Here is a 15,700-nt window from a genome sequence, read left to right on the forward strand (position 1 = left end):
GTCCAAATGCTCCTGGAGCTGCGGCAGCCTCGGGGCTGTGCCCATTCCCTGGGCAGCCTGGGCAGTGCCAGCACCTCTGGGGAAGCAGAACCTTCCCTGATCTCCAGCCTAAGCCTGCTCTGGTCACAGGAAGCAGAGATTGGAGCTGCAGCTCCCCGTGAATCTTCCCTCAGAAAATGGACCATGCAGAAGATTCAGGGTTTCCTTCCTCCCCTTTCCAAAAGCATTCACTCCTGCCCAGAAGGGGTGAAATACAGCTGAGTTGCATTCTTTACTAGACAGAAAGAGTTTTGCCAGCACTTCCTGCTCTCCCTATCCCTTGAAGTCCATCTACTGACCCTTGCCTGCTTTTCGAGCAACTGCCTGAAGTGCTTTGGTGTGGGGTGGAGTTTAATATCTGGTGTTCCAAGGCAGACGTTTCCCTGAGATTTACAGGTTTGAAGTCCCAGGGAATGATACTCCTTCAGCTACATCACTGTCCATGTTTACTGGCCAGCTCAGATGTTGCTACTGGAAGCCCTCTTTCCCTGTGCTGCACTGACAGTGCCAGGAGCACAAGTGCTGGATTTCAGTGCCCTGGGCAGAGAACTGGGAGGTGACACCGGGAGGTGACACCGAGCCCCAGGCAGTGTTGCCCTCTCCAGTTCCCTGCCCATGAGCTCTTGTGGGTGCCATTGCTGAGTTCTGGGGCCACAGGAGCCCCGAGGAGCATTCCCAGGGCCAGCAAGGCTCCTGCACCCCAGGGACGCTCCTGCCCGCGCCCTGCCTGAGCCAGGCACCGCTGCAGGGCTCTGCAACCAGGGCACCTCCTGTGCTGCAAACCCTGAATGACACTTCTCTATTACACTAAAACCAAGCCATTTTTACAACTGTCTGAGCAAATGATGTATAAAATGAAAGGATAATTTGTTTTTATAGCTCTCTGCCAAGCTCCATACCACACTACCCAACCTGCAAACAATTTATTCTCTAGGAAATGTCACTAAATAATGACAAGGACTTACAGGTCAAACTGATTTACATTATATAATTTAAATGCCATTCCAAGCAGACCTGATGGCATTTTGAACAAATAATCTCATTTATTTTTGAAGCTCTAAGCTTTCAACAAGTTAATTACAGCTGAGCTAATGGGTAAACTAAGCACTATATTACAGTGTAGGAACCTTTTCTTTACCTTACACTTAAGAATTTAGAGAATTATATAAATACTAAAGAATAACTCATTAAAAATAAAAGGGTTTTACAGGAAGTATTTGCACAGACTCTGAAAATGGTAGTAATCCTTAAACTAAAGAATTATTGTGAGCTAGTTTTAGGAAGCACTAAGGAAAAAATGGCCAACATTGCAATTAGAGGTTACATCATTAAAAATAAATACTAGCTATTTCTAGTAGAAGTCCTCCAGATTTGAACCCTGAAGTTGGCTTTCAAAGCCATAAAATCTGAAAAGTCTCAGATTACTCCTTTACTAGTGCCTGAGTGTGGTATGAATCAACAAAGTGAAAGGATTTGAGAAAAGGAGATTCTGAGGAATATGCCATGATAGATTTTTCTTTTTCTTTAAAAGAAAATCTTTTTATTTGCAGAATGCAATATTAAAATACCACATATTTAGCTGCACATGATAGGCAGTAAAGCGTATTCAGTCACACTGTCATGGTTCTTTTTTTTCCCTCTGGTTTGGAAAGACTGAAAATTGCAAAAATGGAAAATGACAGCCACAAAGAAAGAACAACAAGATGCATTTTTGTGAGTCCCAGCTTCAATTTCATGCATGCAGATTATGCTCACATAAAGGAGTGCACCTACACAGTTGGTGTAAACCTACTTCTAAGGCACTCTCAAGTTCATGCCTGAAACTTATTCACATGTCTGTCCAACAAAAGCCCAAGAATTTAAGAACAATAATTTTAAAAAAAGTGTAATATTGCCTTTAAAGTCTGGAACATGTGTTGATTTCAGTGTTATTACCCTTGAGAATCAGGAATGTAAGTAATAAACTTTAAAGCTGGCTTGAAAATAAAATATAGCCATTAATATAAATTAGTATATATTACAAAAAGAAAGAATCACCATTGAAACATGAGTGTTTCATTTGCATAACCTTGGGAGCTTTTTGGAAAATTGTGGGGTTTCCACTAATATACAAATTTGCCTGCTTGTCCCCACATCTGGTTCAGGTATATTTAACATCCAACAATGCTCTGTGAATCTCAGTGTCAGTTAACTTTTCCATTGTTTTAGCTGTTGCCCAAGATTTTAAAGAACTTTTTCTGTGAGTTTTGGCAACTGCTATTGAAATATTCCACAACTGTAGACAGATTTCCCCTTTAAAGGCAGAAGACATTGCTTCTTTAACACTTACCAGGAGTAAACAGAGTAGGGAAGTTCACGCTATTGATTTGCTCATTCTACTGATATTCTTCCCCATCTCACAAATGAGCATGTTGTTCCTGTTGTCTTAGGGAGAAAGACCAAAACTAAGAATTTTAATATACCTCCCAGCTGGGAACAGAACTGTGAACTATCCCTGGAGCATTGGATTCTTGACTTTTTTGTGGGGAAAAGGCTAAGAAAATGGGATGGTGGGTAGGAAAAAAAGCAGAAGATTGGGCTATGCAAGATCATTATGCAAAAAATTGTGCTCTGCAATTGTACAGATACAAACCAGTAGATTTCCTGAAAATGCTATGGCAATTTTAGTGAGGGGAAGAGTAAGGAATGCATCTGCAGACACTTCATAGGGGACAGACTAATAGTTGGCCATTATTCAGATTGTATATTTGGACAAGTTAATATGCATTTAGAGCTAAGCGGACAGAAGGGTTTTCTTCTTGTGGAGAGATTGCAAGACAGATGAGTTATTCCTAATTCACTGCTATACATGACAAATTAGAGCTTTTCATACTGAGTTTTAATAATGAATGATTAGTTCCTGACACCATCCTTGACAGGTCATTAACTACACCACAACTATCAAGTGTTAGTAAAGAAAAAGTGTTCTCTTACACATCAAACTTAACAAAATCCATCCCACTTTGAGAAACTTACCATAAATTTTTCTGACTGGTATTTAAAGCATAGATAATTAACTCTTCTTTACAGGAATAATATTTCTAAATACAATAAATTCTAAGTAAAAAAATGCCCCTCTGTAATGGTCTGTCATGACTTGGAATGAAGAGATGACAAGCACCAGTTTAGCATTCTCAGCACTAAGAACACATGAAAAATTATTCTCATTGGAGCCAGTCAAATCCAGTTCATGGCTGGGAATAACTCCACATGCATATTTTATGTATAAATCTATATATAACTCTATATATTGCACACAGGAGACCTAACTATCAGACATTTACCATCTTTTAATAAAACAGTAGTGCTAAATGGAACTGGCTGGTAAACATTAGTCACAAAAATATGTCAATAAGGCTGCAAAGATTATAAACGATGGAAAAAAATCATAGCCTGCTTTCAAAATAAGTCAGTGAAGACTTGTAATATATTTTACTTCTAAATTACTTCTTCTAGTTTATGGATTAAAGAAATACAACATTATGGAGTGTAAATATGTTGCCATGGGGAGAACAGGCTGGGTGACTGGTTTCACTGAAGTTCATTGCATATGAAGGAAATACTCCAAGGAAATACTTCAAACAGTTCAATATTTAATGTTGTATATTCAGATTTACTTTTAGAATGTTTTCCTCTGTAGCATGAAACCAATTTTCTTTTTTTTTAAATCTTTGTCAGAGTTGCAAATAAATACAAGTACCAGGAATCTCCCTGTTCAGAAACTTAACCTGAAAGTTTTTAGTGGCTGCTCTATGTTAATAGAGAACATATCCCTTCAGTTCTCCAGAGAACTCAGCCCTCCAGAGAACTCAGCCCTCCAGAGAACATCCTACCTGGCCTTTTTCCTCAGCATCTTCTACATGAAGTATTCCAAACTGTTTCCACCTAAAAAATACCTTCCTATGCTCTGTGAGAAAACAGAAATTATAAGGTGGAGTTGGGAATGATTAACTCACACTCCTGAAAGACTGCACCTATGCTTAGCTGTAACAAGTTCAAGTTCAATTAAAAATATTTTGCTTGCAGTTTGGATCAGCTGTTGGGATTAATTATAACAAGCAGAAACAACTTAGATTGTTTTCAAGTCCAACAAACAGACTGCAGAATACAGATTTTCCAGCACTACATCCAAACTTTTTAACATTTAAAGAGTTGAGAATGACATTAGGTGGGGGGGCGTGGGGAATGAAATTAATTCACTGCAGAAGTCTACTAATGTAAAGTAGCTATAATATGAGGAGAGAAGTTTGACATCTCCAAATTTTCCTCTTCTGGCTGGGAAAACTGTGTGCTTATGGGAGCAAAGGGACCAGCTGGTTCCCTGGTGCACATGGAACACAGCAGGGATACTGAACCTGAGCATGGAGCTGCTCTCCACAGCTGCTCATACCCAACCTCCTGATAACCCACTCACCCTAACTATCCTCACGGGTCACCAGAGTTCACTGCTGAGCTGTGACAAATAAAGAGAACACTATAACTAAGAACATTAGATCTACACAAATAGCATTTAACTGAAATAGATAAAAAATCCTCTTACTTAATCCAGTTCATCAGCTCCACAGTGTCTGGGTCATAGAATTCTCTCAGCTCTGACAGTTCATCCATTATTCCTGGCCAGAACTAAAATGGAAACAAAATAGAACAACCTGAAGACAGAATGAACCAAACAAGTTTTGGATGCTGAAATGTATTACTTCCTCTTAGCTGGCAAATAATCTTGTCCAGCTCATGGGAAAATTGCAATACACAAGTGTATCTATCTGCTCTTCCCAGGAAGGAGAGGTGGCTGTCACTACAGGATGAAAACACAGTTTCAGAGTTTGAGACCTGCAGCTCTTGCTACATGATGAACAGGACCAGAAATACCCATTGTCAGTGATGACAAGAGAAGGCAAGGCCGCAGGAATTAACATTAAGTTTGGAAAGAAAATATAAAACTACAAACAATACATAAATCAAATCCAGAGGAGAGAAAAAAGGATAGAAACTGATTCTGAAAAGCTTAACTCTCCTGTCCAAAAAGCTAAGGGAACAATGATTTATTTAAGGGTTTACTGTTTAAACCAGTGAATATTTCAGGACAGAAGGGAGCAATTAAGGAAGATAATGACAATGCTAATGACAGATTGCTGTGCATCAGTCTTTACTACAGAGGATGTTACGGTGAAACCTATTCCAAACCTGCTTTCTTCAGATAAGGAGGACTGCTGGTTTGAAAATTGAGATGCTACAAGAGAAAGTCTAAGAAAACCCACCTGATAATCTAAAAAGCCATTATTCATCCCATTTTAATGCTCATCCAAGAGTTCAGAAGGAATTTGAATGTGGTGCTGCTGAGTCCCTTAGCAAACACAGGCATTCCTTCACTAAAACTGTAGTTACATGGCAGGCCTGGGGGCAGGAGGTATAACTGGGCCAATTAAGATTCTCACTAGTGTAACTGCTTCCTTAAAACACTTGTTCAAGTACTCCTGGCATCTCCCAGGTGGAGCCATGGCAGCATCACAACCCTGGGAAAGCTCTGGGAAGTATAACAGATATATTTCTGCTCTTCAGAAGCTCTCCTAGAGATTAGTAAATTCAGCTGTTGTGAAAGGAGATTGTGGAGTCTCATAATGAATCAAAATTTCCTCTCTTCATTACTAAACTGCCCTGGACAGCCACACATTCTGAGAGCTTGGAGTCCTTCAGGGTGAAGACAGAAGGAATGGGCTCTGCTTTGCTTTTCAGTCAGTGCACACTGCCCTGTAACCTCCTGAAGAACCAGTGGCACAGCTCCCTGCTCAGTGCTGGGGCTATTCCATGGCATTCACTCTGTACAGGTTTTTTAAGTCACAGTACTTCAAGTTTTGAGTGACTACAAGCAGTTTCTACTGGAGAAAAACTTTGGTCATGGGGCTTGCTATTACTGAATTAAAAAATTTCCAGGTAGCACAACATTTGATTAGTAGAACCAAGACAAAACTAAGGTACTTCAGGAGTTCCAGATACAAGAGAATGGCAAATAAAAAGTAAAGCATATGAAAATATGGACCAATAATACTAACAGAACTTTGTCTTGTAAATCAAATATATGTCAGATTGAAAAAAAGTCTGGTGACACCAAGAGAGGATAAAAACAACAGATGGAGCACATAAGGGATGTAACAAACTGCTCAGAAGAGAGAGGGAAATGTGAAAGATGTTTCCAACTTGTAACAGTGCTTGTCTCTGGGGTCAAAGTCTTCAGGAAAAGAAAGCAGTTGTCAAGTGGCTTAAGTTAGCCCTGAACTGAAGCTGTTCAGTACACCCAAAGACTGCTCAGATCATGGGTATATGTTGCATAAATGTCCATGTTTGGAGCAAAAGGACTTGGCTGGGGTGAAGATAAAAATGCAGCTGCAGAAGTAATAGGAATAGAGAGTTTACGCTTAGAGAGAAATCAAGATTATTTGGCAATCCTTGGAATTAGAATGCTCAAGCTCAGGATCTCACCTTAAGTATCAATAATTTATTCAGAAATTATTGACATGCAAACAAAAATTGATGAGCAGTACTGTGAAGTTAAAATACAATGAACACAGATAAAGGTGAAGCCTACCTAAAAAGTGCAGGAAATGAAACATAAATGCTACTTGGTACTGCTTTATGCATGTGTTGTGTTATCTGCAGCACAGATGAAGTAGCATGAAAATACTTCAGCTTTTCACTTTATATGAAAGATGTTTGCATATATATATAATGAAAATCACACATAAACAGGAATACAGATGTCTTACAGGTCTCAAAACATCCTGTACCTGAAATCTGAAAGAAAGCCAGCACTGTAGCTGCAGCTGCATCTCAATAAATTTTCGTTCAAGTGATGTATTTGGGGCTGTAGTAGTAACCACATGCCTCAAAAGAGGCTTTCATTGGCTTATTCAGGATTAGGTTAATAATCCCATGAAAGTCCTATTTTGAGGAACTGCACTGTGGAATAGTTCTTCTGACAAATATAAAAGATAATGAAACACCAAGCTGACCTCCTACAAATTCAAGAAAACCAGCCCTGATGGCCAGTTAACACTTTGTCGTGTACAGAGAAACTGCCCTTGCAATCTGAGCAGTGATTTGAACAGATAAATTTTGTCTGGAAAAGAGAAAGAGAACTAAGTCTGTGTTCCAAAAATCTCCTTCCACTGTCTGTTTATAAGGTTTTAGAGAGAGAATATAAAACCACACTCTCAAAGGAGCAATGGGTACTTTCTGGATGTCTCTCCAAGTATTCTTGTCTGACCACTGCCAAGGCACCTGGGACAAGAGCCTTGTGGGTCCCTTCCAGCTCAGAATATTCTGTGATTCCCTCAGGCTTCTCATCAACTCTAGCAGCTTTGCAGAAAAGATCCACAGAGAGCCACTCTGCTGGCAGCTCAACTGCAAGAACTGACTCAGGACAAAAAACGACTGAGAGGTGACAAATTTCACATTCCTACTAAGAAATTTGAAATATAGTATTTTTAATGTCAATAAAAATTATTTCATCTATTTAAAAGAAACATGAAAATGATGCTTTTCAAGCAGACTGAGCACAACTAATGACTGCTCAAAAGCCCATGAAATCAGTGGTTTCTGTTGACTTCAGAATTGAATCTGACAGAATTTACATCTGCTTATGAAGAGTGAGAGGAAAATCATTCCTAGTGATGTCACATTAGACTATCAGAATGTCATGCTCTTGGTTATCCCCCCTGTCAGAAGAAATGGCATTGTTTCTGTCATATCAGAGATGGTGAAAATGGCAAATGACTTCCTAACAGTCACATCAGTGGACAAAAAGAGTTCTCTAACAGAACAATAAGACAATTTAAGTTTAAAACAGTATTTTTTGACTTTCTATTTCAGTTTTAGAGGGGAACACAATACTGGAGTGAACTCTGTTAGCAGCTTTCTTAACTGCTTCACTACAGCCTTTCAAACTGCAACAATGAAATGAATCTTTTTTTTCAAGGGAATTATTTAACGGATGTATTTTCATCTCAGACTAGTTATTGCAGAAACAACTACTCCATCAAAGCAGACTCTGAATTTTTTGTCTTTGTGACTACAGATTAGAAGAATGGTTTCCTCATTAAATCAGTGCTCTAAATCTCACTACTATGACTGATAATCTTGTACATGTTACTGATTTAGGTATGTTTTATGCAGTTACAGTTAAGTGTTTGACAATAATAATATTCTATTTCTGGAACAGACAAGACAAACCAGGTACTTGACTATTTAATAATTCTGAACTTTAGAACATATGAGATGAGGCACAGTAGTAGAGATTATGATTATTTCTGCTCCTGCAAATCATGACACAATGTGACAATCTGCATTTTATCCACAACTTAGTTAAAACCAAAAGAGACAACCCCCATTTCCATAAAATCATGCATTTAAATAACACCTGCTACTTACACATACAATCAGATAAACACTTGTATCTATTATCTTATGTGGATCAAATAAGCCCAACTGATCCTTCACAGGCAATTCCATATGCACAGCTATCCTCATTTTTAAAATTCAGTTGCAATTCTTGTATGTGGTTCTAATAAGACAAACCTTCTAGGAGAAAGAAAAAATTTAATGCAACTAAAATATGCCAAAACACTGAGAAAAAAAATTCTTACCTTAAATGAAATGTACAGTAATGTAATTATTGGTATAGAATACTTAATCACCTGTGTCTATGAGAAATTGAAAAAAAAAAAGGTTATTTTGATGATACATTTAATAGACTTAATTTTTAATGTATTGATATCTGAAATATTTAATGTAGTGGAATTTAAGAGACTGAATTTTAATCCCATATTCTGATTTTATTTTCAAGTAAAACCCTAACTACAGACCCATCACAAAAGATGGACATATCTTTAAATCTGTATTCTACAAGGTGGAAAATATTGTCACTCAATATAATTGACTGCAATGGTCGTCTCAGACTGTTGACGATTTCTTAATATGGAGACTTTTTTAGTAAAATTATAGTTATTTTTCACAGCCACATCTATATTGCCATCTAGTGTATTCCATCGGAATTGTTGAATATAGAAACCAGCAGAAAATCCATTTCACTTACTAAATCTATACAAACATCCAGCAGAGATACCTGGTTTGAGAGAACTAAAGCAATATTCAACCCTGAGCCTTGACTTGGTTCAGATGCAGCCCAAAGCCCAGTGGATGAAAGGCAGTGCTCACCCTCTGGGACGTGTAGAGATGGAGACACTTGAGGATGAGTTTCCAAACCTCTGTACTGCACAGGCCAAAGGATGCAAATACACACATGTGGGATGTCCAGAGGTACTTCATCCTGAAAGAACACAAGCATTTGGAGCTCTGCAAAGCTGCTTGTGAGAGCAGTTAATGTCTAGAGAAATTCTGAATGCAGTTTTCTTGGACTTTCATGCTTCTGAAAAAACTGAGCACAGGACTGACACTGCACTTTGCTATGCATGCTTCAGAACATCTCTGTTCCCAAACTTCTATTCTTTCTGGCAGAATTTGGGAAATGCCTCAGTCTACAAACAGAAACACTCTAGGGAGATAAAGAAGGTTCATGATCCTATCAATTTGTGGTCAACATATTTTACACTCTTATAAAAATAGACTCAATCATGTGAACAAGCCCTTAGTAGAATCAAAAACATATACCTCATTGTGCTTAATGCCAGACATCCAAAAAGAACTGTGTGAACTAAGCTGTAGGCAGCATCAGGCTTCAGTGTCACTGTATATTCTTCCTTTTTTCCCTTAAAATGGACTTGATCTGAACCACTAATTGAAGAAAAAAAGTGTTATATTAGGTTGCGTAATATATTTAATATAATTATCTGCATTTTAAAAAGCTCTGGATCTTTCTGAGGCCAGAAACAACAACCATTGCTATGAGCCCACAACCTTCTATTGTATCTATGATCTAATTTAGCCTGATGCCATCAACTTGATGCAGCATCAGGTATTTCTTTTCATGTGCAGATTTCTGGAAATGCAATTTTACATCAACTTCATTAGAATAATGAGATAAAATTGTTTACAGCAAGGCAAGCTTGGCTTCTTTTTTGAAGCAGCTACTCCCATTTTCAGAGGGCTTTTGATGAGAGTGAAGAATTTAACTGTGATTTGTGGGGTTGTGCTGGTATGTCTGGATGTTACTAAAGCCAAAGACTGGAAGCAGAGTTTGGGAAAACGAGCCCTGAAGGGAGTGGCTATTGCTTGAGGTGTCTAGCCTTGTGAATATATGTGGAGGGCCCTTCAAAAAAAAAAGAAAAAAAAAAAGAAAAAAAAAAAGAAGAAAAAAAAAAGAAGCTGCTTCAGTTTGTGGGGTTTTCTTTTTTAAGAGCAGGGGATAAGTGAGATAAATGCATTAAAAATTAGGGACATGTTTGGGATTACATCTAGGCTTACAGAAAATAAGAGCTGCAGAATCTTTATTTTGAAAATTGACTGATCCAGTAAGTTTCTGAAGAGGCTGGTTGAATACTACCAAAACTATTTACATATTACTGACATCTGACAATTACTACTGTAATATGTAATTGCCATAACATAGCTTTGGAATATCTTGGATAATCTCCTTTCTCTTGTTCTCTCTCCTTTTTATCCAGTCTTCCCTAAAATCTCTGATAGTGACACTAGTCAGGTGACACTCCTTGAATTTTTGCTTAATCAAGTTTTATATGATCCCTTCTACCTTTTGCCCAGGTTGTACAAGTAAACTGAGAGCTCTATAATTAAGCCTTTTTTAAAAAATAACATTTCTTCCGATTTTCTTCTGTGCTCTGTAGATACCTCAAAATCCCACAGATTAGCTGGGAACTGCCAGCAATGATGCAGTTACAGCTCCTGCCCCTTCACACAGATCACAAAGTGCAGCACAGAATATTCCAGCTCATTTCTGGGCAGTTTGAGGCTAACACCTGGGAAATCTGTGATTTGGAGTGCTTTGCACAGGGAAGATGGGATGAACTAAACAAACTAACATTGTTTTAGATAAAAACACCCTTCCCCTGCTTCTCCTCATCCCAAAAAACCCAACCAACATTATACATACTGCAAAACTTCAGCAGCAAAGAGCTTGACTGAATCTAGGGAAGGATGTTCCTTCGGTTACATTTTTAGCTTCAATTGGAAGTTATTTATTCTGCCTGATTTCGCTCTCATACACCCCACCCCTCAGTAGCTGTGCAAAGCAATGCTGTGTTTGCTGCTCTGTTCACCTGTCAGTTCCTCAGTCAGCTGAAGAAAATTGATAAAAATGTGAATTTTCTTAAAACTGTATTTACCTGAGGTTCCGAAAGGCAACAATTACAGCTGCTACTGTCAGAAGGAAGAGAACAAATCCATAGACATAAAAAAGTAATGTACTGGAGAGTCTTGAGAAAGTATTTAAAGGTAGCAAACCAAAGGCTTCTTCACAAAGATACAGGTTAGCATCAAAATCTCTAAAAAAAAACCAAAACACCTTTGTCCATCATGTATTTCATAACTTGATGTCAAAAATGATCAAAGTTTCCTTTCTTCTCAAGAAATTATAAAGCCACAGTTGTGCAGATTATTTTTAAGGCAAGTATAACACAAACATGAGGTAAAACTTTGATTTATTGCACACATTTGAAATAGGAACAACCTGAAAGCAATTAAAGAAGTCACACCAAAAAGCAAAACTGCAGCTAAATCATACCTTGTTGCTCCAAATCCAAATTTTGCTTTCAGGAATTTGAATATATGCTCATCTGACTCAAGATTAAGAATTTTCTACAAGGGGGGAAGAGAAAGGAAATTATATTTAAAATATAAAAAATGTGGCACAATAAACAGCTTTTTTCATTTAAATGAAACTGTAAAGCAACAGAGGCTTACTAAGATGGGTGTTTTGCAATCAAAGAAGCATTCAGTTTTAACTGCATTAATTGAAAACTCAGTGAAAATCTTTGCAAATGCTCAACAGTATAGATCTACAACTGATATAAAATTACAGGTGAGCTCCAAGTTAACACCAATTACCTGGTGTTAACCAAGGATTAGCAGAATGATCTTTAATTTCTAAAATGCAGTTTCTGAGATGCAGAAAAATTTCACTGCAGTTTTTGTTTAATGATATTCCTGTAGGTGGTTAACAAATAGCTTTTAACATAATACAATGTGTAATTTTTGATATTAAAAATTATTTGCCTACCTTAATGAATTTATTTATTAGAAGAGTCAAGCACAGGACTAGTAGAACATGGAGGATAAGCTTCCCAAACCTATTAAGCAAGCCACCCTTTTTTAGGTTTTTCTACAAAGAAGAAAATATCAGTATTTCAGTCCTTTTTTTTTTTTTAATGCATTTGAAACAAAAGCATACAGGGTATTTTAAACAACTGTGATCTGCTAGTCTTGAGCAGCACCAAATTTGCATTAGGGTAATTTAAGCAAAAATGCACACAGAAGCAAGCAGCCAGAATAAAAATATACTTCTTGCACAAAACTGAAGAGACAGTATCTTAAAAGCTTTGATCTGGCAGAGTTTTGGAAGCAACCAAAAAGTCTTTCTTTGGCAGCAGCCCTAGCATACTTACAGAACTTATTCCCTAATTTCCACAATCTTGTGTGCCTTTTGAAATACCTACTCATTATACCTTCCACTAAACATGAGAAAGGATTTTCTGGCTCCATCAGTTGATAGGGTTTTGAGCAATTTTCCAGTTACAAGCTCCAGATCCAGATAAGCTGTCCACAGGTGACTGGGAATAGGTGCACACAATAGGAATGGCCCTGTAAACTCCTTTCTTGTGGTCAGGGACTGTCACCAATGTCAGAATCAGAAAGAAAAAGAACTGTAACTACAGTAAAAAAACCCTAAACTTTGAAAGAAACAATGGATTTCAGGAAGCTGAACTCGACATGAGCCTAGCTGTCCTAGTTGTTACAGATTATTTTGTTGGAGGCAGATCCATAAATGCAAGCCAAGTCCTGCTGAAACAGGTGTAAAGTCCATTTATGCATTTTTTTTTTTTCAGGATCCAAACTGCAGCTTGCACAATCATTAATGTTAATAGCAATCATGGAATTATGATGTCTGATGTGCTTGGTTAAGCTGCAGTTAATGTAATGGAAATCATTATTTGATCAGGCAATGTTTTGGTTGCTGTATGCTATAGTAATTCCTCTAATTATTATTACTAAATGAAAATTATAATGCATCTAAATTACTCATTCACACACACACACATATAAAAATGCTCTTTATTTAGTACTAAAGAAGTATTTTGGTACCTACCTGGATTGTTCTTGCTATTAAGACAGAAACATTAAAACTTATAAGTAATGATCCAAGAATCATAGAATTGAAGAACTGTAGGACACAGACCAGCAGTAACCCAGAAATCTGAATGATATAGAGCCATGTAACCTGTAACAATAATGAGATTTTTATGTCTACAAAACTATACAGTCACAGGTGCTTTTCTCTGAATATGCTTTAGAATTTATTTCAACATCAATTATTCTTGCAAATAATGTATCATCTTGCAGTAAATCATTACATTTAAAGCCATTACTGTATCCTTTTTATATTTATGTCTTGAACTACTTAGGTTAATATTTTACGTCCATTTTATACTTAAGGAAGCCTGATCCTATACTCAAGCAGATTAACTACTGATTATAGGTGATTGTAACTGCAGTGTGAGGAAAATATTAGTTACTTAATATTTGGAAGATGTTTTTATTTTCTTTAGTCCAAGAAATGTTTCTGTAGCCTCTGTGGTGTCTTTATGACTGAAGAGTTATGGCTCAGTGCAGTTCACCACAGAAACATCACCTGCCTTCTCAAATTTTTCAGAAATAGTTGAGTATAATCCCTTTTGGATTATGCTAAACTCTGATCAATGTTCAGCTCAATGTAAAACCTAAACCCCAGCTGATTTTCTGACACAGTGGTACCAAAATATATATTTTACCTCCGAAGTGCAGTCTAGTGTTACAGCAGTGGTGTAAATCAGTATCTAAGAGCCCAATAAACTCCAAGAATTCTACGTAGTGCTTTTTTGAAAATGAGTACAGACATAGTCTGGTGAGTCTGTTTTGGAATAACTCAGGATGAAGCTGGTAATTTGCTGACTTTTAAGGCAGCTGACCAGTCACATTAAATGTTGACTTCAGCTTGCAGCTGCTGATATAATGAAGAGTTCAGAAACTTAAGTAAGTCACATTTATCTTGATATGCAGGCACCATACTAATTTTCAGTTAAATTAATACAATCTGTAAAGTTCAAGTCTGCTTCAAATTTAAAATGAATTTACATTAATTACTCTTCATCCTCCTGTAACCTTTCCTAAAGTTAGAACCTTTTTCAAACACTGCAAACTTTCACCATGCCTAAAATGATCTTGGCAGAATTTCACAGCAATGTTTATGTCAAAGACAGTGTTTTCATCTTCTACAGTACATTTCTGTTTTGTAAGATTGACTGTCAATGATCCCTGACCTTCTTAGTAAGACTTGTTTTATTTTCTGGCTTATCCTGCTCAGCAACACAGCAGGGGCAATGCTGTTATTCTGTGGTGAATGTCAATGCAGGCAAGACAACTGCTTCTCCCCAGCAACCTGGTGTTCTGCATCTTCTTCCTGTGCACAGAGCTTGGCCCTGACTGGCAAATAAGAATGTGCAATGCTTGAGGCAAAATTCATACACTGCTTTGACTTCAGCTTACACAAAGATTTCCTGTGGTACTTTCTTCTTCTGGCAGCTTTGAGAGGCCATACTAAAGCTGGCCATGCTAAAGTGGTATCAGATCAACTGTTAGGATGATGTTTGGAAGAGTCAAATAGTGTCTAAACAAAAGTAGACAAAAATTAAATAGACATGAACTAGGTTCGAGTGAACAAAAACCAGAAATGGCATTGTTTCCATCATGCACATTTACACTTGCAGGGTTTATACACTGAGATTACTTCAAAGCACAAGGCACACAGCATTATCTGTATTCTTCTGGGCATTCAGGCCACTGCTTAGGAAAACAACTTCAAAACTGTTAGCTTTATGAAGACAAAGAAACAAAAGTAGGTTCTTTCAAAGAGAAAGTTACCTTTGCTGTGGGAAGCATGTCCAAGCAGTCCAGTATGAACAATGCCAATGCTTGTATCAGCATCATAAACTGGTTAAACTGCCAAGTCAGGCTAAAGAGAAATGTTGCTATGAATACAGCCATGAGTGTGAGCCTCTGGAAGGAGGGAACAAAGTTTTATCATTTTCTTTGTTAAAACACAAAAAATCAAGGAAAAAAAAAAAAAACCCAGAAAAAAAAAAAACCCCAAAGAAACCAAACCAAAGCTCATCTCAATCTGGTTTTATTTTAAACCACTTTTAAAACACCAAATCTTCTAACTGCAATAACAGCTTGGAGGATAACAAACATTTTATTAGAGTTACAAATTCTTGACTTATGCCTGTGTTTTATTACTGTAATACCATCTGCAATCAAACAGTGAGATCTCAGATAGTTCCATCCCCCAGATTAAAATGCAATACTTGTTTTACTGTGGTATAAATAGCAGTTACTTGATCAAAATGAGGAATGGAAACTCAACGGTGGGTCAAAGGAACTGTATCACCCTTTTGCTTTA

General features: G+C 37.4%; 1 protein-coding gene across 5 annotated transcripts in view; it reads right to left on the minus strand.

The window, feature by feature from the left end:
- DPY19L3 (dpy-19 like C-mannosyltransferase 3) overlaps positions 1 to 15,700 on the minus strand; it is a 34,500-nt gene that overhangs the window by 6,426 nt on the left and 12,374 nt on the right. For 4 of the 5 annotated variants that reach the window (XR_014957822.1, XM_021540845.2, XM_021540853.3 and 1 more), the window contains exons 8-16: positions 15,163 to 15,297; positions 13,352 to 13,483; positions 12,266 to 12,367; positions 11,771 to 11,844; positions 11,373 to 11,531; positions 9,742 to 9,864; positions 9,289 to 9,400; positions 8,718 to 8,774; positions 4,619 to 4,701 (exon numbers count right to left, since the gene is read on the minus strand). Coding sequence is in view for 3 of the 5 variants with exons in the window: in XM_021540845.2 (XP_021396520.2) it covers positions 4,619 to 4,701; positions 8,718 to 8,774; positions 9,289 to 9,400; positions 9,742 to 9,864; positions 11,373 to 11,531; positions 11,771 to 11,844; positions 12,266 to 12,367; positions 13,352 to 13,483; positions 15,163 to 15,297 (977 nt within the window). In the remaining 2 variants the exon portion in view is untranslated. Of the gene's footprint in view, positions 1 to 2,368; positions 2,464 to 4,618; positions 4,702 to 8,717; positions 8,775 to 9,288; positions 9,401 to 9,741; positions 9,865 to 11,372; positions 11,532 to 11,770; positions 11,845 to 12,265; positions 12,368 to 13,351; positions 13,484 to 15,162; positions 15,298 to 15,700 lie in introns of all 5 variants that reach the window. The other variant, XR_002466373.3, reaches the window with a different exon arrangement.

This window comes from Lonchura striata, chromosome 11 (genome assembly GCF_050655825.1).
Source record: "Lonchura striata isolate lonStrDom1 chromosome 11, ASM5065582v1, whole genome shotgun sequence".
NCBI lineage: Eukaryota > Metazoa > Chordata > Aves > Passeriformes > Estrildidae > Lonchura > Lonchura striata.